We start from the raw sequence: 27385 nt of genomic DNA, 5'->3' as shown, positions 1-27385 counted from the left end.
AGTACCACACTGTTCTGATTGTTGCTTTAGAGTAAGGTTTGAAATCCGGAAGTATGAGTCCTCCAACTTTTAGTTTTCAAAATTGTCTTGCTCATTCTGTATTTTTTGCATTCCCGTAAGCATTTTAGAATCAACATCAATATAAAGTTTGCCAATTTTATTTTAAAAGATTTTATTTATGCATTCATGAGAGACACACACACAGAGGCAGAGACATAGGCAGAGGGAGAAGCAGGCTCCATGCAGGGAGCCTGATGTGGGACTTGATCCTGGGTCTCTAGGATCATGCCCTGAGCCGAAGGCAGGCACCAAACTGCTGAGCCACCCCGGCATCCCTAAACTTTACCAATTCTGCTAATTTCCCCCTTTTGGGATTTTGACATGGATTATGTTGGGTCTGTAGATTAGTTGGGGCAGAACTGCCGTCTGAACGATATTGAGTCTTTATTTTTTTATTTTTATTTTTTTTTAAAGATTTTATTTATTTCTTCATGAGACACACACACAGAGAGAGAGAGAGAGAGAGAGAGGCAGAGACACAGGCAGAGGGAGAAGCAGGCTCCATGCAAGGAGCCTGATGTGGGGCTCGATCCTGGGTCTCCAGAATCACACCCTGAGCTGCAGGCGGCACTAAACTGCTGCAAACTGCTGTGCCACTGGGGCTGCCCATATTGAGTCTTTAGACCACAAAGTGTCTCTTCATTTAGATATTATATGATTTGTCTCAGCAAAATTTTTAATTTTTTAGTATGTAAGTCTTATACGTCTTTTGTTAAATCTGTTTCAAAAATTGATTTTGATGTTAATTAACATGATGGAATTGAGAAACTATTTTTGGTTTGTTTGTTGCTAGTATATAGAGATACAGTTGATTTTCAAACATTGAACTTGTATTTCTTCCTTTTCAGTCTGAAGGTCCTTAATTTGTTTCCATTTCTTTCCTTCCTCTCTTCCCCTGCTGGACTGCCTAGAACCTCCAGTACAATGTTGAATATTGAGAGCAGACATCCTTGCTTTCTCCTCAATCTAAGGAGAAAAATGTTCAGACTTGCACCATTAAGTATGATGCTATTTGTAGGCAGATGCTATAGGAAAGCGAAGGAGAAGACAAAGATTTGAGAAGTATTTAAGAGTTAGAATGAACAGGATATAGCAACTAATTGTATACAGGATATGATTTGTATGTTTGTGGGAGATTCTGGCTTTATTTTTATGAAGTAGGATGGAATTAAAGATAAATTTATCTTCTTTGGGAGGATTGACTTTTTACAGAAGAGATTCCCACCCCCCCCTCAGTTTTCATTTTCAATTTCAGATCAGTGTTAGTTTTTCCAAATGCTAAATTTTTAAATTCTTTTTTCTGTAGTTATAAGCTAATATGTTCTATGAAGTCGGGAACAATGTTATTACCATGTTTTAGTTGAGAAAATTGAGCTATGGTAGAATGCTATAGATGAGAGTGATGGAGACATCCACGTCTCTTTCATACAGTGCTTTCTAAATCTTTGACTTAAATGTTATTCCAAAATTGCGTCAGATGGGATGCATGAGTCATCGACATCTTTTTTTTCTTTATCCTCCCCCCAAAAGGAATTATGTCTTAAATGTTAAGTGTATTATATAGAAGGGCTGTTTCTGTTCTTTGATTTCACGAATCAACCTCTCTGTGTGTGTTTCTTAGATCTTTAGTGGTTACTGGCCCTCTGTGAACCAAACTTCTTAAAGAATTTAACACAGGCTCACTGACAAGTGACAAAGCCTCTGAAGAGAGTTTTATTTAGTCATCCTTGAAAGATAAGAAACAGACCATAACTGTGCTGGTGGTTGTAATTACAGTGTTCCTGTTAATATGTTAGTGTATACACTAGACATTTTCACTGAGTGTTTTTAGCTGACCTCATAGGTTAGATTTTCAAGACTAGAGAACTCAAATATGAACTGTAGCTAGAATTATTTACCTTTGGAAACTTACTTCCAAGGAAAGAGGTCTTAGGAGCTTTATGGATCTGAATTCAAACCCGTACTCTCTACCTTTCATAAGCTTGGGAAAGTTAATTTATTTTATTTATTTATTTTTTATTTTATTTTATTTTATTTTATTTTATTTTATTTTATTTTATTTTATTTTATTATTTATTTAGATTTTTTAAAAAATTTATTTATTCATGAGAGACACAGAGAGCAAGAGAGAGAGGCAGAGACATAGGCAGAGGGAGAAGCAGGCTCCATGCACCGGGAGCCCGACGTGGGATCCGATCTCGGGTCTCCAGGATCGCGCCCTGGGCCAAAGGCAGGCGCCAAACCGCTGAGCCACCCAGGGATCCCTCAAGACAGGTTTTTTAAAATCATATGATGTAATATGTGGACATTAAAAAATACACATCTTTTTCCTGAAGGATACCTGATAAAATGTGAAGTGGTTACATTTGGGAAATAAGATTGGGGATTCCAGATAGTAGAGAGATATACCATTTTTTTTAACCTCTTTGTGAAGTTTGAGTTATTTTTATTTTTTTAAGATTTATTTATTTATTCATGATAGACAGAGAGAGAGAGGCAGAGACACAGGCAGAGGGAGAAGCAGGCTCCATGCCCGGAGCTCGGCGCCAAGCCGCTGAGCCACCCAGGGATCCCTATTTTTATTTATTTTTTTAAGATTTATTTATTTACTCATGAGAGACACAGACTGAGAGAGAGAAGCAGAGACATAGGCAGAGGGAGAAGCAGGCTCCTTGCAGGGAGTCCGATGCGGGACTCAATCCCGGATTCCAGGATCAGGACCTGAGCCAATGACAGGTACCCAACAGTGGAGCCATCCAGGCATCCCGAAGTTTGAGTTTTTTAATGCGACTCTTAATGTCATGGTTGTGAGTTCAAGCCTGACGTTGAATGTGGAGTCTACTTAAAAAAAAAGAAAAGTCCTTCCTTAGAGTTATTTTGTCTTTTCTCCGTGTTGGAAAATCTTATTTCCTCTGCTTCTCATAATTACTATATTTGCATAATTGTAGAGTTTGAACATAGTTCTGGAACCAGCCCTTTGCAGATTGGTTAAAGTCATATAAGAGCCTACTTTCAGATAAGTAAACATATCATACATCTTGTTTAAAAAGAGTTTCAGGGCAGCCCGGGTGGCCTAGTGGTTTAGCACCGCCTTCATCCCAGGGTGTGATCCTGGAGACCCGGGATCGAGTCCCACATCGGGCTCCCTGCATGGAGCCTGCTTCTCCCTCTGCCTGTGTCTCTGCCTCTTTCTCTCAGTGTCTCTCATGAATGAATAAATAAAATCTTAAAAAAAAAAAAAGTTTCACGTAGGAGAGTATCATGTTTCACTTAATAAATGGGATGATAATGATGTCAGCAAGGCTTTTACAGAAATTATTATATATTTAGAAATCTTCCGTGGATTTAGATTCTTTCCCCCAGCAAATATTTACCTACTTGACAGTAATAGATAAAAAGGCATACTTCCTATTTCTTTCCTGGTCAATTAGAGACAACTATATTTACAAATTAGTTTACTCTGGAAGGCATTTTGGAGGTTCATAAACTGAGTAGTCTCTAAATTCATTCTTTTGGCCTATCTCCTTTTCTCTCTGTGCACTCTTAGACCTGTGCCTCCATTTCTCTCTTTCTCTCTCTCTCTCTTTCTATGATCTCAGATACTGAGGATGTAAAGATTAATGGGATGCAGTCCCCGTACTTAAGAAGCTCACATCAGTGGTAGGACTCCTGAGTGGCCCAGCAGTTGAGCATCTGCCTTTGGCTTGGGGTGTGAACCCGGACCGTGGGATCGAGTCCCATATCGGGCTCCCTACGGGGAGCCTGCTTCTCTCTCTGCTTTTGTCTCTCCCTCTCTGTGTCTCTCATGAATAGATAAATAAATATTAAAAAAAAAAAAGAAGCTCTTATCAGTTGTTCCATTCTAGCATTTTTTAAAAGATTCTCTTTACTTATTCATGAGAGACATGGAGAGAGAGGCAGAGACAGAAGCAGAGGGAGAAGCAGACTTCCTTCTGGGAGCCTGATGTGGGACTCAATCCCAGAACCCTGGGATCACAGCCTGAGCCGAAAACAGATGCTCAACCACTGAGTCACCCAGGTGCCCCAAGATTTTTTTTTCTTCATGAGAGACACACAAAGAGAGGCAGAGATATAGGCAGAGGGAGAAGCAGACTCCTCTCAGGGAGCATGGTGCAAGACTCCATCCCCAGACCTGGGATCACGTCCTGAGTTGAAGGCAGATGCACAACTGCTGAGCCATCCAGGCCCACCACACTTTTATATTTGAAGGTTGCATTAGTGTTCCAGAAAAACCTGCTTTGCAATTTATGTGCTTATATCAAAGAGGATGTTTACACATATTGGGCTTTCCTACTGCTGAAACCAAATTCTGTGTCAGCAAGGCCAGGTTCTTATTTCCATGGTGAAAAGCAGTCTGGCCAGTCTGCTGCCTGTATTAGCCCCCTGGTAACTCTGTTTTTGAATGTATATGGATAAACATGAGTACTTTTTTAAGAGTATTTAACCTGAGTGGAACTGAACAGAAATAACCAGGCAGGGATTTATGGAGGACGTGATAATGCTTCTTGAAGAGTATTTGCCCCATCTATACTCCATATTTAGTTTGCTACTTTTGTACATTAAGGTAGACTAAATAATAGCTGAAGAGTTTAAAGCTGAATTACCAATATCATTTGCATCTCTAAAGTAGAAGGACATTTCCTACATTCATATAATACTGTTTTCACACATTAAAAAAAAATAATTCTTAATTATGTAATACCTTGTCCATGTTCAAATTTCTTATTATCCCCAGAAATGTCTTTTGTAGCTGGTTTATTCAAACCAGGATCCAGTTAGGAACCATTCATTACAGTAAGTTGTATCGCTTAAGCCTTTTTTTCTTTTAAATAGACTGTACTTAAAAAAAATTTTTTTTTGATGATTTTATTTATTTATTCATGAGAGACACACACACACACAGAGGCAGAGACACAGGCAGAGGGAGGAGAAGCAGGTTCCATGCAAGGAGCCCAATGTGGGACTCAATCCTGGGAATCCAGGAGGCAAAGGCACTCAACTGCCAAGCCACCTAGGTGTCCCTAGGCATACTTTTTTTGGTCTGAAGTCTTTTTTTTAATGCTAAAACTTAGCCCACTATTTTATTTATTTATTTATTTATTTATTTATTTACTTACTTACTTACTTACTTACTTACTATTTTATTTATTTACCCATCATACTGATTTGTTGAAGAGACTTGCCGTACAGAATGACCTATCTTCTGTTTTTTGTCTGATGGCTTCTTTTGGCACTAAGTTGTCCCAGTGTTCCTTGTATTTCCTGTAAACTAGATGTTAGATGTACAGTCTGATTCAATTCAGGTTAAACATTTTTGGCACAAATACTTAGGTAACACAGTGTTGCGTTTCTTTAATCTATTGTTTTTGTTTTTTCTAGTAAATTATTGATTTATTCAATGTGACTGTTACTCCTAGTAAAACTTTTATTTGCAAGAGGCAGGCATTGGTATTGAATGGTGATGAATTTTTTTTTTTAAGATTTTATTTATTAATTCATGAGAGACATACAGGCAGAGGGAGAAGCAGGCTCCATGCAAGGAGCCAGACGTGGGACTCGATCCCGGGACTCCAGGAACATACCTTGGGCTGAAGGTGGCGCTAAACCACTGAGCCACCCAGGCTGCCCGGTGATGAATATTTTTTAAAAATTACAAATCGATGGGACACCTGGGTGGCTCAGCGGTTGAGTGTCTGCCTTTGGCTCAGGTCGTGATCCTGGAGTCCTGGGATCGAGTCCCACATCAGGCTCCCTGCATGGAGCCTGCTTCTCTCTCGGCCTGTGTCTCTGCCTCTCTCTCTCTGTCTCTCTCATGAATAAATAAATAAAATCTTAAAAAAAAATTAAAATAGAAAAATATCACCTGGCATTATATCTAAAGTGACTGCTTTGTGATGCTTGATGTATGTGTATATACACACATACATACCTACACACACATATGTACACAGACACCTATAGAAACAATGGATTACATGTATACTAGATTGTGATGTAAGCCTTATTTTGTCCTCTGGGTCCTGTTCAGAAAAGTTTGACAGTCATTAGTCTAGAGAAACTGACTCCTTGTGAGCTATGCTGTCTATATCTCTGCACTCATTGGAGTGAGAACAGCTCATCAAAGTAAATTCCTGTCTATTGGCATGGATAACTATTTTATTTACTGTTCCACATATTGGGGAAACCATGTATGATAACACAAACAAATGAATGAACAGCTGTCATCATACCAGACTACATACTGTATCTTGGTTAAGGTTCTTAAATATACTCTTGATTTTCCTAATTCATGCCAGGAAAAATTCAGGGTGCTCCACCTTTACTTTGTTACTTTCAAACACTTTTGCTGTGCTATTCTTGTATTAGCTCTTCATACACTTGTGAAAAGAGGTCCTTTTCAGATTTTGTTCTGCCTAGGTGAACAGCTTCCCACCTGATGTCTCCATTTCTTGTCTGTGCTTTAGATACATGGGCACACATGGCCATCAAAGTATCCTGGGGAGGGGTGGTGTCCCGAGGCTTGTAGACCTTTGCATCGCTCCTCTTTTTACATTCTTTATATGGAATGGTCAGAAAATAGTTTCTATTCCATAGAGTGTTAAAGGGCTTATAATTGAGAAGGAAGCCTTTGATGATTAATATGGAGATTTCTCAGCATTTCCAGTCTGTTGATAAAACAGTGAGTGTCTTGGGCTTTTCATCCAGCAGGAAATGGTGGATATCATTTTTTCCATATTAAGTGCTTCAAGCTCGTCGTACTATAGAAATCTATCTCTGTCTTGATCTCAGACTCTGGCTTAGAGCAATCACCTTGACAGATGATACTGCAGTTTGGGAGGTATTTCTGCAAATTCTTAGCCAGTATTGTTGTCCAGCCATTTGTTACACTATTAATTCCAATGATCAATGTTTTCATAATTAGCTTTGAAAATCATGTCTTCTTAAAGTTTCCAGTTGCCAGTTCGAGTCCTCCCAAGCAGAGTGGCAGAAGACCACAGCCCCTCCCTCTGCATCTCTACCCTGTCAGAGGTGGCCCAGGTCTAATCTATTTTGATTAGATTAGACTTTTGCTTCTTTTTTTAAAAAAATATTTTATTTATTTATTCATGAGAGACACAGAGAGAGAGGCAGAGACATAGGCAGAGGGAGAAGCAGACTCCATGCTGGGAGCCCAATGTAGGACTTGATCCCGGCCCTCGGGGACCACGCCCGAGCCAAAGGCAGATGCTCGTGCACTGAGCCACCCATGCCCCCTGAGATCTAATTTTCTTATTTGACATAATACATGGCAGCTACTTTTTAGACTCTATAGGAGAGGCTCAGCTAAACTCTTCTGTTTTGTGTAAACTCTCCTTACTCATATTTTAAATTAAAATTTATTTATTTATTTTATTTTATTTTATTTTATTTTATTTTATTTTATTTTATTTTATTTTAATTTTTATTTATTTATGATAGTCACACACAGAGAGAGAGAGAGGCAGAGACACAGGCAGAGGGAGAAGCAGGCTCCATGCACCAGGAGTCCGATGTGGGATTCGATCCCGGGTCTCCAGGATCGCGCTCTGGGCCAAAGGCAGGCGCCAAACCGCTGTGCCACCCAGGGATCCCTGTTATTTTATTTTTTAAGTATGCTCTGTGTGGGGCTTGAACTCAGAACCCTGACATCAAGAGCGGTAAGGTCTTCCAGGCTCCCCTCTCCTTACTCATCTTTCCTAAGGTTTTCCTTTTGGTCCCATGAAGAATGAGTAGAGAAGAGAGAGGCCCAGATTTATCATTCTGGAAATCATAGGTTAGATGGAGCATCTCTGAAAGTGGGCGGAAGTTAGAGGAAAGATTAAATGCAACATAATTTCCCTCAGGATGTCAGTCGTTTGTTGGTATTTCCAATGTCCTATGGTGAATGGCCTTACTCAGTGAGTGCTTGCTTTTGTGAAAATTGTAATGCATGTTGACATAATGAAAAAGCTTGTAAAATGGAGAGAGTTGATAAGGAGCAAATAGGTAAAGTAATCAATCATGTTCTTTTCGGAGGGGAAGAAGTTATTCTTTTATGATTTAGGAGCATAAGTAACTATGGAATTTTTGACCTTTCCACTTTGCAGTTAATGTTAATAGCTTATTAGAAGTAAAAAAAGACTTCTATTTCCCTACTATGGAGCTGTTACTAGGAGTAGGAAAAATTATTATCATCATTATTATTATTATTATTATTATTTAAGGGATTTTAATTATTTGAGAGAAAGAGCACAAGTGGTAGGGAGGGGCTGTACGAAAGGGAGAAGCAGGCTACTCTGCTGAGCAGGGAGCTCCACTTGTGTGTGACCCTGGAATCTTGAGCTTGACCCTGAGCTGAAGGAAGTCACTTAACTGATTGAGCCATCCAGGTGACTTGGAGTGGGAAAAATTATTATGGGAAAAAAATCAGTCTACAGGAGTCCCCCATTATCCACAGTTTTACTTTCTTTTCTTTCTATTTTTTTTTAAAGATTTTATTTATTTATTCATGAGAGACACAGAGAGAGAGGCAGAGACACAGGCAGAGGCAGAGGGAGAAGCAGGCTCCATACAGGGATTCTAGACTCGATCCCGGGTCTCCAGGATCACTCCCTGGGCTGAAGCCAGATGATTAACTGCTGAGCCACCCAGGTGTCCCACAATTTTACTTTCTGAAATCAACCTCAGTCAGGGAGCAGATGATCCTCCTCCTGTGAGGATTTGACTTTCTCTCTTCTCAATAGTAGCCTAATGCCTCGTCACAGTGCCTACTTCCTTCCCCTGTGTCCTCACATAGGCATTTATCATCTCACATCATCACAAGAAAAAGGGTAAATATAGTATAATAAGATATTTTGAGAGACCACATTCACATAACTTTTATTAAGTATGTTGTTATAATTGCTCTATTTTATTCCTGTTAATCTCTTACTTTGCCTTATTTGTAAATTAAACTTAGTTATAGGTATGTACGTACAGGAAAAAACATAGAGTTAGGTACAATCCATAGTTTCAGGCATCCTCTGGGGGCATAGAACTATTCCCCATGAGTAAGGAAGGACTACTGCATAGTGAAGGATTTTTTTTTAAAGGATTTTATTTATTTATTCATGAGAGACATAGAGAGAGAGAGGCAGAGACACAGGCAGAGGGAGAAGCAGGCTCCTTGCAGGGAGCCTGATGTGGGACTTGATCCCGGGACTCTAGGATCACGCTCTGAGCCTAAGGCAGATGCTCAACCGCTGAGCCACCTAGGTGTCCCTAGTGAAGGATTTTAACTGCTATCAGGAACTGTATTTACTCATCATATTTTTTGTCTTGCATACTTTGGACTATAGAATGGTGAAAAAAATAATTATTTTTCATTTGGGAAAATTTCCTCATTACCATTCTGTGAAATCTCATACAGAGAGGGTCTCAGTGTAAATACAAACCTTGTTTGGGTTATATTTTTATTGCTCTTATAGCCCATTTTAGAAATGATTTTTATTTTCCAATTATTACTAATTTTCTTTTTTGGGGAAATTTTGTCATGTAGAAATAAGACAAATATTTGAACATATTTGATTATCTTTTGTAGTACGTCTTTGTTAGTAAAGAAAAGATCATCTCTTTTTGAGGTATTGTGTTTCATTTATTTTAAGTTTCACTGCTTAACATCATTTTGAATCAGTATGTTTTCCAATTAATTGATGGTATGGTGGTTAATTGGCAGGGTTTTTTTTTCCCTAGCTGTACATGAAATAATGGCACATCTTAATTACTTAGTGACATCTTGAATTTGATGAAATTCAGGTAACTCCTGGTTTAGCCCCAGAAACAATGAGGTGTAGTGCTGAGGATGGTAGACTGAGTTGAATAACACAGAGAAAGAGAGACATAGAACAAATATTCTATGAAAAAGCTTTTTCATATTCTTTTTTTAAAAAAATATTTTATTTATTTATTCATGAGAGACCTAGAGAGAGAGAGGCAGAGACACAGGCAGAGGGAGAAGCAGGCTCCATGCAGGGAGTCCGACGTGGGACTCGTTCTCCGGTCTTCAGGATCAGGCCCTGGGCTGAAGGTGGTGCTAAACCGCTGAGCCACCCAGCTGCCACCTTTTTTTTAAAAAAAAAAAAAAAAAAAAAAAAGATTTTATTTAGCTTTTTCATATTCTTATCTAAGTCTTGACAAGAGGATCAGGAGATTTTAAGGCCTTTAAACTAAACACAGTAATGAACACATAACATATAGGCTCCATTAAAAGGCCTAAGGGGAATCCTAAACTGAAGTGAACTTTCTTTTCACATCTGGTGGAAAGTGGTAAGTACAAAGAGTTTTCTTTTTTTTTTTTTTTTTTAAAGATTTTATTTATTTATTCATAGAGACACAGCTAGAGAGAGAGACAGAGACACAGGCAGAGGGAGAAGCAGGCTCCATGCAGGGAGCCCGATGTGGGACTCGATCCCGGGGCCTCCAGGATCACACCCTGGGCTGCAGGCAGCGCTAAACTGCTGCGCCACTGGGGCTGCCCTACAAAGAGTTTTCTTATACATTTCCCCAGCAAGGTTCTCTTATTTAAATTGTATTTTTTTTTATTTAGAGCCCATCTTGGGGCTTGAACTGATGACCCTGAGATCAAGACCTGAGCTGAAACTAAGAGTCAGATGCTTAGCCCACTGAGCCACCTAGGTGCCCAAGTTTCCCTTATTATTTGTATCCTGCATTAGTATAGTATGCTTTTTAATTGATTGATGAGCCAATATGGATATATTATTATTAGCTACAATCCATAGATTACACTGGATTTATGCTTTGTGTTATACATTCTATTGGTTTTGACTGATGCATAAGGATATCTATTTACCATTATAAAATCATGCAGAATAGTTTTACTGCCCTAAAAATTCCCTGTGCACTACTTTTTTATCCCTTCCTTTTCTTCCCCCGCTCCAGCCTTGGCAACCCCTGTTTTTATTGTCTCCATAGTTTTGCCTTTTCCAGAATGTCATATAGTAGGAATCATACAGTACATAGGCTTTTCAGATTGACTTCTTTCAGTTGCAGTATTCTTTTAAGATTCTTCTATGTCTTTTGTGGCTTGATAACATATTTCTTTTTTTTTTTCTTTTTTTTTTTTAAAGATTTTATTTATTTATTCATGATAGTCACAGAGAGAGAGAGAGAGGCAGAGACACAGGCAGAGGGAGAAGCAGGCTCCATGCACCGGGAGCCCGATGTGGGATTCGATCCCGGGTCTCCAGGATCGCGCCCTGGGCCAAAGGCAGGCGCCAAACCGCTGCGCCACCCAGGGATCCCTCTTTTTTTTTTTTCAAAGATTTTATTTATTTATTCATAGAGACACAGAGAGAGAATGAGAGGCAGAGACACAGGCAGAGGGAGAAGCAGGCTCCATGCAGAGAGCCTGACGCGGCACTCGATTCAGGATCTCTAGGATCACGCCCTGGGCTGCAGGCGGCGCCAAACCGCAGCGCCAAACGGCTGCCCACATATTTCTTTTTATTGCTGAGTAATATTGCATTGTGTGGATGTACCAGTTTGTATATCCATTTACTTATTGAAGGATAAACTTCTAGGTTTCCACAATTTGAATAACAAATTAGCCTTTTATAAAGTACAAAAATGGCCCAAAGTGCCTCAAATCACCCACTTAAAAAAGCTAAGGTAATTCAGTATTTTGAGACTTAATAACTTTTTTACCTTTGTATCAAAAATTTCTAGTTAAGTATTAGGCTCAAAACAGTGCTTGTAAATATGTGTGGAATGGTTGAACATGAAAAAGGAAGGAGGTGTGAGAGAGAAGAAAGTGGGGGTAAGATTGTATCATAAATCTGGGTAATTTTTGGAAAATGAGATTGTCTAGAAATTCAGCTGGAAATTCGATTGGAGACCACGATATTCAGGGCTCTGAATTCAGTCTCTGGACACTGCAGAACAAAATTATCATCAGGCTGTCCTGGAAACCAGGTCATTAGACCTATTTAAATTTGTTTGCAGTAGAATGATAGGAGAAAGTAGGGTTTAGTTTTTGGAAAAGATTAAAAAAACCCAGAAGGCTAGTTTTATGAAATAAGGAAGTGGCCAGTTAATCATAGTGTAGAAGTTAGAAATTGACTGCAGAAAAATAATTGCACAAAATTTATTGATAGTGGTGTTTATATAGTGTTTTTTTTTTTTTTTTTAAGATTTAATTTATTTATTCATGAGGGACACAGAGGCAGAGACACCGGAAGAGGGAGAAGCAGGCTCCCTGCAAGGAGCCTGATGTGGGACTCGATCCCAGCACCCCAGGATCACGCCCTGAGCCGAAGGCAGATGCTCAACTGCTGAGCCACCCAGGCGTTCCTATTTTGTGTTCTTGAGTTATAATTTTTTTATTTTATTATTATTATTATTTTTTATTTATTTATGATAGTCACACAGAGAGAGATGAGAGAGAGGCAGAGACACAGGCAGAGGGAGAAGCAGGCTCCATGCACCGGGAGCCTGACGTGGGACTCGATCCCGGGTCTCCAGGATCGCGCCCTGGGCCAAAGGCAGACGCTAAACTGCTGCGCCACCCAGGGATCCTCGAGTTATAATTTTTTTAAAGTTATAATTTCTATTTAATAAAAATGTTAGTAATGTGAGGAAGTTATTTCATTACAGGATTTGGGACTTACTGAATATTTTGCTTTATAGTTTTGTAAGGTATAAAGATATGGAGATTAATGATGTATAAAGTCATTGGAATTTCTAAAATATTTTTGTTTTAGAAATGCCATGTAAGTAAATTTGAAATGCTAGTATGCCCCCAAGGGTTAGTAAACAGTTTGAAATGATGGAACTTTTATTTTTTTATTTTTTATTTTTTTAAGATTTTATTTATTTATTCATCAGAGACACACAGAAAGAGAGGCAGAGACACAGGAAGAGGGAGAAGCAGGCTCCATGCAAGAAGCCCAACGTGGGACTCGATTCCCGGTCTCCAGGATCATGCCCTGGGCTGAAGGTGGTGCTAAACCGCTGAGCCACCCGGGCTCCCCAAAATGATGGAACTTTAAACTCTAATCCTAATTCAATAAAGATTTATCTGTTGTAGTATGGTAATACTTTTGTGGTTTACCTCATTTGTCAGAAAGGTCATTAATACTGTATATTTCATAGGACCAATCAGTCACTTGTTTTGACTGCTGCATGCTAAATATTTTAGGGAAAACAAGGACGAACGAAATCACTGCCTCTGTTTATACGGAGCATATATGAACTATGGAAAAATAGGAAGGAGGAAAGTGGATTAGATTATAAATGTTCTAAGAGGTTTTTTTTTGTTGTTCTAAGAGTTTTAATGAATGGTGGTATTATTTTTAGTTGGTGAGCTAAGAAGTTTGTATGCAGGTGTTGACATTTGAGTTTTCCCTTTAAAACTAGATAAGAATTGAATTTGTGGATACAGAAGAGAAACAGCTTTGTAGGAATCAGTTTATGTTCGCTGACAAGAATTTGGGAAAGGACATGCAAGGCTGGAAAGGTGATTAGGGTCAGATTATGGAAAGCCATTAATGGCAGAGTATTAAGGACATTTTCTAATAGTTAAGTAAAAATAAGGAATAGTTTTAGTTTTTCGGGACATGAATAAGGAGCTAGTGGTATTAGAAAGGAAAGAAGAGGGATCCCTGGGTGGTGCAGCGGTTTAGCGCCTGCCTTTGGCCCAGGGCGCGATCCTGGAGACCTGGGATCGAATCCCATGTCGGGCTCCCGGTGCGTGGAGCCTGCTTCTTCCTCTGCCTGTGTCTCTGCCTCTCTCTCTCACTGTGTGTCTATCATAAAAAAAAAAAAAAAAAAAAAACTTAAAAAAAAAAAAAGACAGGAAAGAAGACTTTTTTTCTTTCTAATTCTTTGTTTATAAAATATTTTAGAATTTTATATGCTTAAGATGTATACATTTTAGTATATATCTTATTATAGCTTCCTGCTATGTTGTAAACCAAAGTATGTTTCCAGAAATACCAGATATAAAAGAAGCCTTCTGGGGATGCCTGGGTGGCTCAGTGGTTGAGATTCTGCCTTTGGCTCAGGGTGTGATCCCGGAGTCCCAGGGTCGAGCTCCACATCAGGCTCTCTGCATGGAGCCTACTTCTCCCTCTGCCTATGTCTGTCTCTCATGAATAAATAAATAAAATCATTAAAAAAGAAAAGCCTTCTGTAAGTTGGCTGTCACTTTTGCATCCTACATCAGCCTAAAGATGTTCTGTAATTATAGGCAGTACTTACTAAAATATCTCTGAATTTGTGGCCCTATTGTTACTCTGAGATTTTGGTGGTTTTTAAATGAATATTTAATATACTTAGTTTCCTTCCATTTTTAACTTGGTTGTTTTCTTTTTTAATAATATATTTACTTACTTTGTTATAGAACTGTGGCTGCTGAAGTCAGGAAGCAGATCTCTGGACAATACAGCGGTTCTCCTCAACTACTCAAAAACCTCAACATTGTTGGCAATATATCCCATCATACCACAGTAAGTAACATATTTAAAATATGGGATGTTACTGGTGCATTACTGATGAGGCCATGAAAAAAACGTGGAAAGGCAAGAGCCAGTGGATTGGGTCCCATCACTAGTCTCATAATTTTATTTGTTCCTACTCCTTTCTTTCCTGAAATTTGAGTTGGGAAGACTGTCAGGAGGTGTAATAAAGGTATTGATTTTGTAGTTAACTCTGAAACTTTATATTCGGGATTTATCAATTCTAGAATTTTATAGTTGAGACTTCCCAGATCTAAGGTTATACATTACAGGAAAATTTAGGGGTCTATTCTAGAAATAGGTATTGAAGGAAATATTAATTATGTAGATTTGTAGTATTATCTGTCTCCTTTAATAGAAGGGAATATACAGTTATTGAATCGTTGACTTAACCAGTTATTGTGTCAGAGACATAAACATATGTATTCTTATTAAGAAACTGGCATGATAGGTAGCCCAGGTGGTTCAGTGGTTTAGCATCGCCTTCAGCCCAGGGCGTGATCCTAGAGAACAGGGATCGAGTCCCATGTCGGGCTCCCTGCATGGAGCCTGCTTCTCCCTCTGCCTGTGTCTCTGCCTCTCTCTCTCTCTGTGTCTCTCATGAATAAATAAAGTCTTAAAAAAAAAAACTGGCATGAGAATAATCAGGTTTTTTTTTTTTTTTTTTTTTTGAGAATAATCAGGTTTTAAAGAGAGAGCACGAGTACGGGATTGGCGGGGAGATGCAGAGGGATAGGGAAAGAAAAAATCCCAAATACTCTCCAATACTGGCCTCCATCTCATGACCCTGAGGTCATGACCTGAGCTGGTATCAAGAGTCAGATGCTTAACCCACTGAGCCACCCAGCGTTATAATAATTTAAAAAAAACACCTTGTTTTAAAAAAATATTTTATTTATTCATGAGAGACAGAGAGAGAGGGGCAGAGTCTACTTCTTCTCCCTCTTTCTCTGACTGCCCCCGGGCTCCCCCACCTCTGCTCTCTTTCCCTCAAATAAATAAATAAAATCTAAACAAACAAACCAAAAACCTGATACTTGCTAGTTATAGTAAGAATATGAATTAAAAATATACCACTATTTATACTCGTACAGCTGTGTAGCTGGAGAAAAATGTAATCCCACGGACTGGTCTCAGTTTATGACCACTTACTCACAAAGGCCTTAACATTTCCAAACAAATAGTATATTTTCCTAGTTCATTCATTTCCCCACTATTTTAGTTGACTTCTTTCATGCCTCCTTACTTTTTTTTTTTTTTAAGATTATTTATTTATTAATGAGCGAGAGAGAGAGAGAGAGAGAGCGTGTGGCAGAGGGAGAACCAGGCTTCAGGCAGGGAGCCCGATGTGGGACTCGATCCTGGATCTGCAGGATCAGGCCCTAGGCTGAAGGCGGCGCTAAACTGCTGAGCCACCCGGGCTGCCCATCATGCCTCCTTACTCTTAACCCCTAATCACTCTTTCCCATTTTTTTTTTTCTTTTCCATTTTTATTCCTAAGATGACTTGGCTTCATATTGCACTTGTGAAAATTGAAGCAGTCAGAATAAAACTTCCATATACTCCTACCACCATGTGTATTCACTGATTGTCATCTGTATCCATGTAGTCTATGTTCACCTGTTACTTTGGATGAACCACTAGTGAACAAGTGGAGGCATTAATCAATTCCTCCTTCTCTCAGTTATTGAAATACAGTAATCCTCTCTTCCTTTTATCACCTTTCCTCTCTGTTTACCCTATCATTCCCATCAGTATGCAAACATGCTGTTATTTCTCCCACTTAAGAAAAGTCCTTCTCTTTTGCCCTACTTTTCTACCTGTCCCCAGCCTCTGGTATTTTTTTGCTCTACTTTGCAATACAGTTCCTTCAAAGGATTGTCAGAGCTTGCTGACTTCAGTTTGTCTTCTTGTATTCTCTTTGATAAAGTACATTTTTTTTTTAAGATTTTATTTATTTATTAATGGGAGAGAGAGAGAGAGAGAGAGGCAGAGACACAGGCAGAGAGAGAAGCAGGCTCCATGCAGGGAGCCCGACGTGGGATTTGATCTCGGGTCTCTGGGATCACGCCCTGGGCTGAAGGCAGGCGCTTAACCGCTGAGCCACCCAGGGATCCCTGATAAAGTACTTTTTAAATTATGGGAATCTTTAAACATATACAGAAATAGAAAGGCAAGTATAAACACTGATATTTTCTTAACCATAATGGTGTTACCAGACTTAACAAAATTAATGGTAATTCCTTGGTATCATCTAATATCTAATACATGCTAAATTTCCTTGCTTATCTGATAAATATCTTTTTGTAGTTGGGTTATTCAAATGGGGATGTATATAAAATCCACAGATAGAATTTGGTCTTTGATCACTTGTGTTAAAACAAAAACAGGGATCCCTGGGTGGCGCAGCGGTTTTGCGCCTGCCTTTGGCCCAGGGCGCGATCCTGGAGATCTGGGATCGAATCCCACGTCGGGCTCCCGGTGCATGGAGCCTGCTTCTCCCTCTGCCTGTGTCTCTGCCTCTCTCTCTCTCTCTCTCTCTCTCACTATGTGTCTATCATAAATAAAATAAAATAAAAATTAAAAAAACAAAACAAAAACAATTGAAGCAGTTTCTTCTTCCCTCAACTTTTTTTTTTTTAAAAGATTTATTTATTCATGAGAGATACAGGGAGAGAGAGAGGCAGAGACATAGGCAGAGGGAGAAGCAGGCTCCCTGCAGGCAGCCTGATGCAGGACTCAATCTGAGATCCCGGGATCATGCCCTGAGCTGAAGGCAGACACTCAACCGCCAAGATACCCAGGTGTCCCTGGTTTAACTTTTTTTTTTTTTTTTTGGTTTAACTTTTTTTAACGACATTATTGAGTTTTAATTCACATGCCAAACAATTCACCCATTTAATTTACAAATCAGTGTATTTAATGTATTCACAGATTATATAATACAATTGTCCCCACAGTCAATTTAGAACATTTCTTAAAAAAATTTTTTTAAAAAAAAATTATTTGAGAGAAGGAGTGAGAGAGAACACAAGCAAAGGGGAGCACAGAGGGAGAGACAACAGAGAGCCCAACTTGGGGCTTGATCCCAGGATCTCGGGATTATGACCTGATCTGAAGGCAGGCACCCAACCGAGCCACCTGGCACCCCTAGAACATTTTTGTTACCTCAAAAAAGAAACTCTTTAGCTATTACCCTTTATCCTCCTGTCCCTCAGCCCAAAATACCCTCTAATCAAATACCAGAATTTTTGATGGCATACCAAAAAGGATTGAAAGATCTTAACACTGAACATGTCAGCCAAATTCCAACACAATGATTGTTGAAGAAGGTATTTTAATATTGCCTATTGGATATTCTGTAGTGCTTCACTATTGCTTCTCATCACTCTTTAACCCTGCATATTGCCCAGCCACTTTCTTTTATAAAATCACGTTACAATCTCTTCCCTTGGTTCATAAATATAGAATCTTTCCTTGGAGTCTTCAAAATAATTTATAGTTAAATTAGCTCATCATAACATTTCAAGACTGACCCAAGCAGCTGTCTCTGATGGGCATCAGAGGGAGGGGAGGTAGTTTTAGCAAAATAAATTTGTTTTTGTGATCCAAGTCTAGCTAACATCACATCTAGAAAGCCAGTAATCTGTGTGAGTTTGAGAGGCAAGATTGTTTATCCTATATTTAGTATTTCTAAGAAAGTGTCATAGCCTCCTTCCGTACCCTAAGACGTACTCATGGTATGGTTGGTCATTCTTTGAGGAAAGATTAATTTTGAATTAGACATATGCAAATACTTTCACCTTTTGTCATTATTTCATTGAATATTCATTTGTGACACTTCAAATCCTGAAAGGCATGCTGCCCTAGAAGTAATATCTGGGTCGAGAAATGTTGACTTAAAAAGTGTTTCAAAAATTTCACTTCAGGGGCACCTGGGTGGCTCAGCAGTTGAGCATCTGCCTTGGGCTCAGGCTATGATCCCGGGGTCCTGGGATCGAGTCCCACATCAGGCTCCCTGCATGGAGCCTGCTTCTGCCTCTGCCTCTCTCTCTCTCTCTGTGTCTCTCATGAATAAATAAATAAATCTTTAAAGAAATTTCACTTCAGTATATCTATGTCTGTCATCTATTTTGTGGTAATATGTATATAATAAAATTTATCATTTAACCACTTCTAAGTGTACAATTTAGTGGCATTAAGTGCATTCACAATATTGTGTAACCATCACCACTGCTATCCATAACTGCTATCCATTTCCAGAAAATTTTTCTTTATCCCAGACAGAAACCTTGTACCCATTAAACAACTCCTGGTTGCCTCCTCCTCACAGTCCATAGCAACCTTTATTCTATTTCTGTGTCTATAAATTTGTCTATTCTGTGTACCTTATAAAGTACAATCATACAATATTTGTCTTTTTGTCTGTGGCTTATTACACTTAGCATTTCTTCAGAGATTTGTCTATATTCAGACTCAATAATATACCATACTTTTCCCATTCTGTTTTCAAATTCCTTATATGTCCTATTTGAAGTGAATTTTTTGTATATTATATAGGTAGGTCATACTTTTAAATTCACTCTGCCCTTCTCTTTTAATTGGTTTATGTAGACCATTTACATTTAATGTTATTATTGGTTTTGCTAGTGTTTTAGTCTGTTATTTTATTTTTTGTTCTTTCTGTTTTTTTTTCTGTTTTCTTTTTTCCTGTTTTCTGTGGGTTACCTGAACATTTTTTAGAACTCCATTTTGATCTATTTGTAGTGTTGTTGAGTGCATATCTTTGTATAGCTTTTTAAGTGGTTTCTTAGGTATTTACATAACATCACAAAACCAGTGTTGACATTTTACCAGTTTGATTGAAGTTTAGAAATTTTATGTACCTTTCTGTCCCTTTACCTTTTACTGTATTATGGAGACCACCTCAGATATTATCCCAGTAGTAAGAGGAAGAAGTGCTGTGTTATTACTGCATAGATGTCCCTGTGTGATCTCCACTGACACTGTGGAGGTGGGAGGCTCATACCTTCTAGTAGGTATGAAAATCCCAGTTCCCCACTGTGACTTCTTTGATACCATGCTTGGTGGGGAGTGTTGGATGCCTTGTTACAGCTTTGTGAGGGTGAAGTCTAGCTTTTCACTTGGCCATGCTTGTGTAGATGTGGGTGGGTCCACACTTTTTTATATAGTGTTCTGCTGAAATAGTATGGTTATTGTCTAAAACTTTTCTGTTTTGCTGTGCTTCCCCTCTCTTTGTCTAACGGCTGGGGAGAAGAGGGTTTTGTTAGAGTTCCCCCACAACCCACCCCATGCCATGTTCCTTGGTGTTTCTGGTTTGTGAGCTTTTCTAGTTCCAAGTGTGGAGTTACCTACAGCAAAAAGAAATTTAGGTAACTCATTGTTGTGCCATTCCTTGGGTCCCAAGGTCCCTACTGATTTGCCTTTTTTCTCTACTTTTTAGAATCTTCAGATGTTTATTTTATATTGACTGTCCAGGATTTATAGTTACAATTAGTGGGAAGAATAGGGAAAAGTAGGTCTACTTCATCCTTCCAGAAGTGGAAGTATGTCCTAATGACTTTTCATGTTGAACATTTTTTTATGTGCTAACTGGCTGTTTCTGTATCTTCCTGTGTGAATGTTTTGTCAACCCCCTCTTGCATTTATTTAAGAGGGTGGTTTGTCCTCTTAAATAAATTTTTGAGATGTAGGACTTCTTTATATATTCTAGGCACCAGTCTCTTGTTAAATATGTTTTGTGAATATTTCCTCTTGGTGTGGCTTGCCTATTCATTTTTTCTTTTCTTTCTTTTTTTTTTTTTTTTGAGATTTTATTTTTTTATTTCATGAGAGGCATAGAGAGAGAGAGAGAGGCAGAGACATAGGCAGAGGGAGAAGCAGGCTCCCTGCAAGGAGCCCAATACAGGACTCTATCCTGGACTCCAGGATCATGCCCTGAGCTGATAGCAGACGCTCAACCGCTGGCCACCCAGACATCCCTGCCTATTCATTTTCTTAACTGTCTTTTGATGTATCAGATTTTTCTTTTATGATTATTTCTATGTCATGTCTTGGAAATGTTTGCTTGCTCCCAAATCATAAAGACATTCTCCTAGGCTAGATGTTGAATTTTTTTTTTTTTTTTTTTTTTTTTTTTTTTAAATTTTTATTTATTTATGATAGTCACAGAGAGAGAGAGAGAGGCAGAGACACAGGCAGAGGGAGAAGCAGGCTCCATGTACCGGGAGCCCGACGTGGGATTCGATCCCGCGTCTCCAGGATCGCGCCCTGGGTCAAAGGCAGGCGCCAAACCGCTGCGCCACCCAGGGATCCCTAGATGTTGAATTTTAATGGTGTTTAGTATTTATATTGGAGTCCCTGATCCATCTCAATTTTAATTTTGTGTATATTGTGATGTAAGAATTGAGATTCATCCCCCCCAACCCCCCGTATAGATAGCCAGTTTTTTCAGCAATTATGGTTGAAGAATATTGTTTCCCTACTGAATTGCTTCTTTCCCTGTTTTAGGAACAGGGATAGTATATGATGTATATGCTATACATCGTGATAGTATATGATGTACTTGAGAGAATAAGTAAGGTAGGATGCTTATGAGAGAAAAATCTTGAATTGTAGAGCTTGAAGATCCATTTTTAAATTTTGCACTACCATTTGTGGCTATTTCATTTTCAGGAGTTGTTTGTCTTTGAGCACAAATGCCTTTCTTTGTAGAATTGAAATACTAATTATCTCTAACTTACAGGTTTTGGGAGAGGTTTGAATGAGAAAGCATATAAAGATAATAGCAGCTATATTTTGAGTGTTATGGTGTGCCAGTCATTTATTATTTTACTTAACTATCTTTAAAATGTTGCTTTACCTGTCAGTGGTTGTTCAGTCCAAAGCAGCATAGATTAAAGCACCTTCTTTTTTTTTTTTTTTTTTTTTTTAAATGTTTATTTATTTATGATAGTCACAGAGAGAGAAAGAGAGAGAGGCAGAGACACAGGCAGAGGGAGAAGCAGGCTCCATGCACCGGAAGCCCGATGTGGGATTCGATCCCGGGTCTCCAGGATCGCGCCCTGGGCCAAAGGCAGGCGCCAAACCCCTGCGCCACCCAGGGATCCCAAAGCACCTTCTTTTTCATAACACAAATAGTGTCTCTGTTTTTACCTGGTTGAACATCTTGAGAAATTACATGTTATTATTATCATTGGTCCACAAGTGCACATTTGTTATATAACTTCATAATTTTGCTTGAATATTTTTTTCTGGTGTTAGATAAGAGGTAGTGTATCTTATTAAAATGTATAATTTCAGCTTGGCTAAGGAATTCTGTGAATATTCTATTATTGCTAATAGATACTTTTCATAGAGTCTGCGTATCAGTTTCTTTTTTTTTTTTTTTAATTTTTTATTTATTATTTATGATAGTCAGAGAGCGAGAGAGAGGCAGAGACATAGGCAGAGGGAGAAGCAGGCTCCATGCACTGGGAGCCCGACGTGGGATTCGATCCTGGGTCTCCAGGATCGTGCCCTGGGCCAAAGACAGGCGCCAAACCACTGCGCCACCCAGGGATCCTGCGTATCAGTTTCTCATGGCTGCTGGAACAAAGTACCGCAGACTGTGCAGCTTAAAACAACAGGAATTTATCTTCTTACAGTGCTGGAGCCCAGAATGATATCGGTGGTCAGCAATCTGGGTTTTGGTGAGGTCACAGTCCCTTCAGAGGCTCCCTTCAGAATCTGTTCCATGCCTTGTCCAGATCTGGTGGCTGCTTCAGGCTGTATCTCTTCTGTCTTTAAGGCCCAAATCTTAGCATGTCTCTTTGCTGTGTCTTCTGGCTTTCTCCTCTGTGTGGCCCAAACTCCTTGTATCTCCATATGAGGATATTTATGATTGTGCTTAGGACCCACTCATATAATCCAGGATAATGTCCTCATTTTAAGATCCTTAATCATGTTCAAATATTCTTTTATTTGTGTGTATGTATGTATGTATGTATGTATTTATTTTACCATGTAAGGTCCGTGATTGAGATGTAGAAATCTTTGGAGGCCATTTTCAGCCTACCATGGACTGGTTATATATTTTTACTAGAATACTCAACAATAAATAACATCAAATAAAGTAAAAGCACTGCTTATAAACTTAGGAATGACAATTCCAAAGATATATAAAAGAAAAAAAGAATCCTAATGAGCATTTTGTAACCATAAAATATTCTAAAACTGTTAATTATCTTTACTGATTTTATGTGAGGGGAAGTGAGATGAGTATTGACTCAAAAGCATAAACAAATATAAGAAGGCCGACACCTTGTGGTTTCTTTAGTGCATCTGGCCAAATGAATCTTTGCTGACATTTTAGAAATAACTAGGTTAAAAACGTATATTTTTTAAAACAAATTTCCTTTGCTTAGAGTTTTAAAATTGTTACATCCACCTCTCCCTTTCTACCCACCTCTCACACCCACTACTCTTTATAAAGGTGCCCCTTACTGAAGCAGTGGATCCAGTGGATTTGGAGGAATACCTCAGTACTCATCCTTTAGGTGTGGATGCTGGGCCATTGAGGGATTTGATTGAGTTCCCTCCAGATGATATTGAAGTTGTTTATAGTCCTAGGGACTGCAGAACCCTTGTGTCAGCTGTACCTGAAGAAAGGTAAGGAGATTATCTACCTATTTTTGGTTTTAGTGTTACTGTGGAAAGGCTTCCTTCCTTGATTTTATTCAGATCCTATTTCATATGGTGATGTTGTTTCCTATTATATGAACAAGCACGGAAGCAACCAAATTCACAAACATCATTGCTTTCCTTACTAAATTACAAATGTATGTTCTTTTTTTATTTATTTTTTATTTATCGTTTTTTGTTCTTTTTTAAAATAGTGAGATGGATCCACATGTTAGAGATTGTATAAGAAGTTATACAGAGGACTGGGCGATTGTGATCAGAAAGTAAGTTATATGTTTATTATAACATTAAAAATGCTGAGTAGGATCTAGAAATGGATTAAGGTAGATTAATAATAATTATGAGACCTGAACATTCATTTAAAAAAATTGCTGAAGAAGCAAAAGAAGAACTTTTTTTTTTTTTTTTAAGAAGAAACTTTTGTATATAGATATTTTCTCCTTAGGAGTTCTACAACTATTGCTGCCTACATTTACTTAACTTTCCTTATAAGATAATAGGCTTATCAGTAGTATTTCTATATTGTCACTGACCATTAATAACTAGTAATATATAATTATAATAATTTATAATCTAATTTTTTGGGAAAAAATGAGTAGGTATTGATGAATAATTTGTATTCAAAAGAATCCAGTTTGTTGAAACTTAAATAGTTAAATGGAATAGCCAGCTTTCTAGATCAAGCTGTTTGAAAGGTTTCCACCCTTTATTAATAGGTCCTTATTTATAGGTGTTTGAATCAGGTAAATATTTTTAAAAAGTAATATTTTGTTCTACCACAAAATTTCTTTTTCTAATGGATGGTGTTTGAGATATCAAGTCAGGTTAAGAGCAAAAGGTAAGTTTCCTTTGCTATTTTTAATTTACATACTGAAGAGTCTTCATACTGAAAATTTTTAGTTTATTTTTCTAAATGCAATATAATGATTGAAGTAGTGAAGAATTCTGTTATGACATTGTTTTCACAAATGAAGTTGTCTATGCTAAATTGTACTAGAAATGGTGATGTATCCTTTGCTTATTGTTTTGCCTTTATGGCAGCCGTCTTATTTCACTGGGTTTAATATTGTGCTATGCATCACTTGGGGATACTGCTGACATGCTTTTTAGTTTTAGTGTGACCTAATAAAAGCACAGTCTGCTACCCTTTATAAAGAAGAGCTGTTTTTATGAACTTAAAATTTTGATAAGTAATTCAGTAGCTAGATTTTTGGCATTACTGAAGAAAACTGTTCTTCTATCAGATAACTCAAAAGTCTTTACCTCTATACATGTATGTTGGAAACTTCTAATCAGAAATCTTAATATAAAGAGATTAGTTGCAAAACATTAATCTCAGAATCATGGAGTGTGCTACTTAGTTCTCATCATGGGATTGCTGACCTTGCTTTAGGCAAGATGGTAAGGTTGTTAGCATTTTTGGGTACTTACTACGTGTTGGGCATTTTATTGGGCAATTGGCACTCATCTCAGAATTCCAACAGATAACGTAGCTCAGGCTCAGAGTAGTTAAGTAATGTCTTTGAGGTCCTACAGCCAGAAAGTGGGATAGTCTGGATTAGAACCTGGAGCATCAGATTCTTTTTTTTTTTTTTTTTAATTTTATTTATTTATTCATGAGAGACAGAGAGAGAGAGAGAGAGAGAGAAGAGAGGCAGAGGACAGGCAGAGGGAGAAGCAAGCTCCATGCAGGGAGCCCGACGCGGGACTCGATCTCCAGGGTCTCCAGAATCAGGCCCTGGGCTGAAGGCGGTGCCAAACCGCTGAACTACCCGGGCTGCCCGGAGCATCAGATTCTAATGCTTAAATTTTTTCTTTACATCAGATATTATTTATCATTTACAGCAGTAAACGGCAAAAGGGGTACTTTTGGGCTACAGGTTTTAAAGTATCCCTGAAAAATAGAAGATAGGGTGTGATTGGAACATAAGAGAAAACCACAGTACAGAATAATTTGAGGAGAAGATAAATAAAAAAACCTCAATAGGGTTGTACGCTCAGAAGCAGTGAATTCACACAATGGAAAGGGGACCTGAGGTAACTGTTGGACATTTGGGTACTCTGACCCCTGTACCATGTTTGCACAGGAGCGGCTGCAGAGCTATCTGCCTTTTTTTTTTTAGAGCAGTGATTATGGGGGCTTGAGCTGATAATACAGTGCTCAGGGTGGGCATGCCTTGGAAGATGGAGGAGGCCCTCATACCCGGAACAGTAGATACTAGCAGATTCTGCCCAGCAGCATGATTGCCTCTTCTCTGTAGTCACCGGATATGGGCTGAGCAAACACATATGGTGTTTGCAGGTAGATATGGGGTTACAGATTTAAAAAGGAGCATAGCACCCAGATTTGCCAACTGTTTGATGAAAACCAGCGTGCTTCAAAGAGAATTATCAATCGACAAATAATAGAACTGACAATTTAAAGTTGGCAGTAGTTGAGAGAACACAGATCAAGACCCATAGTGTAATTAATATCCTTAAGGAGATGTGAAAGGATATGGCAGACATATAAACCAGTTGTCTTTGGAAATTAATATTTTATTCAGTGAAAAAATATTAAAAACTCAGCAGATGGGCTTAATGGCGAAGTGGATGTGACTGAAGAGTGGAATAATAAGCCATAAGATGAAACCACACCATTCTTCTGTAATGCAGCACATCAGGATAAAGGGACAGAAAGTACTTCACTCATTCAAATACTCAACAAATACTTTCTGAGAGTCTGGTATGTGCCAGGCACTATGCTAAGCAGTGATGAAACAGCAGTCAACAAAACCAATTCCCTGCCCTCATGGAGCTTACTTTCTATTTGGGGATGAGGGCAATGGACAATAAACAAACACAGATAAATATTAATAGGTATGGTAGAGGTAACTCTTATGGAGGAAAAAAAAGTAGAGTGAGGGGGATAATGAGAGCCAAGAAATGGGACTAAATTTCCTACCTTGTAAATTAATCAGAAGAGACCTTAGAGACAAGGTGAATTTGAGCAAAGACCTGAAGAAAGTAAGGAGTGAGGCCTTTGCATATCTGGGGGAGGAGTGTATTAGGCAGAGGGAAGAAGAAGAGCACATGCAAAGCCTCTATACTAGAAACATGCTAGGAATGGTCAGGGAATAGCAAAGAGGTCAGCGTGGCTGGAATAGAATAAATGAGGGACAGGATGCCAGGATATGCGGTCATAGCAATGGTGGTGTATATGGGGGGGGGGGGGGTTGGATGGGTAATCACGTAGAGCCTTATAGCAACCAACTAGAGGTCAGAGTGGATGATTCAGAAGAGTATTGATCATGAATCATGTCATTCTTCTAAGCTCCTGTGAATTTTATACTGTCAATATTTTAGGTCATAAAGGAGGCAGAATTCAACACATTTCTGGTTTTTTAGAGTAGCTTAGACATACAACTTCACAAAATAAGGCCCTTTAAACATTTCATGAAAGATTAAAACATCGACTTTTGAATAAAACCTTTCATGTTACTATGAGTATCTTTATTTTAGTTCTTCTAGAGAAAAATGCTTTCTTTCACTTTGTGATTACCCTGTGATATGAACATCGTGTAGCTGCTGTTTTAATATCTTTAGGAACAAGACACAATATGAATGATTCATATCAAGTGTGATTCTTTACTACTTCATAAATTCACTGGTGACAAGAACCGTATCATTATCTAGTAATCATAATTATTTTTGTTCCAATTAAAATTTTCCCCAGTGGGACTGTATGAGGTGTGGAATAATAATCACTCTTTGATCTTAGTGTCTGTTTAATGCTCTTGGATATTGGATTTTTAGGAAAGAAGCTTACCTTAATTTAAGAGTTAATTCTAAGTCTGACATATATATTATGTAGCAGTATATGTTAAGTGATATATGTATACAATGGTATAGATCTTACTGTTTTTCCATTTAAAAGTCTGCAGCTTTGAGATGCCTGGGTAGCTCAGCAGTTAAGCATCTGCCTTCGGCTCAGGGCATGATTGTGGAGTCCCAGGATCAAGCCCCACATCGGGCTCCCTGCATGGAGCTTGCTTCTCCTTCTGCCTATGTCTCTGCCTCTGTGTCTCTGTGTCTCTCATGAGTAAATAAAT

At 38.5% G+C, this 27385-nt stretch overlaps 1 protein-coding gene and 1 pseudogene across 6 annotated transcripts in view; one reads left to right on the top strand and one right to left on the bottom strand.

Annotated features, from left to right (window-relative positions):
• Positions 1-27385, top strand: part of DOCK7 (dedicator of cytokinesis 7) — a 219246-nt gene that overhangs the window by 14077 nt on the left and 177784 nt on the right. For all 6 annotated transcript variants that reach the window (XR_013376384.1, XM_077892050.1, XM_077892049.1 and 3 more), the window contains exons 2-4: positions 14477-14582; positions 23086-23261; positions 23489-23557. Coding sequence is in view for 5 of the 6 variants with exons in the window: in XM_077892050.1 (XP_077748176.1) it covers positions 14477-14582; positions 23086-23261; positions 23489-23557 (351 nt within the window). In the remaining variant the exon portion in view is untranslated. The remainder of the gene's footprint in view (positions 1-14476; positions 14583-23085; positions 23262-23488; positions 23558-27385) is intronic.
• LOC144305182 (nicotinamide riboside kinase 1 pseudogene) lies at positions 6433-7027 on the bottom strand (annotated as a pseudogene).

This window comes from Canis aureus, chromosome 3, assembly GCF_053574225.1.
Source record: "Canis aureus isolate CA01 chromosome 3, VMU_Caureus_v.1.0, whole genome shotgun sequence".
NCBI classification, from domain to species: domain Eukaryota; kingdom Metazoa; phylum Chordata; class Mammalia; order Carnivora; family Canidae; genus Canis; species Canis aureus.
Note: the sequence above shows the minus strand (reverse complement) of the source record. Positions and strands in the feature narration are given on the sequence as shown.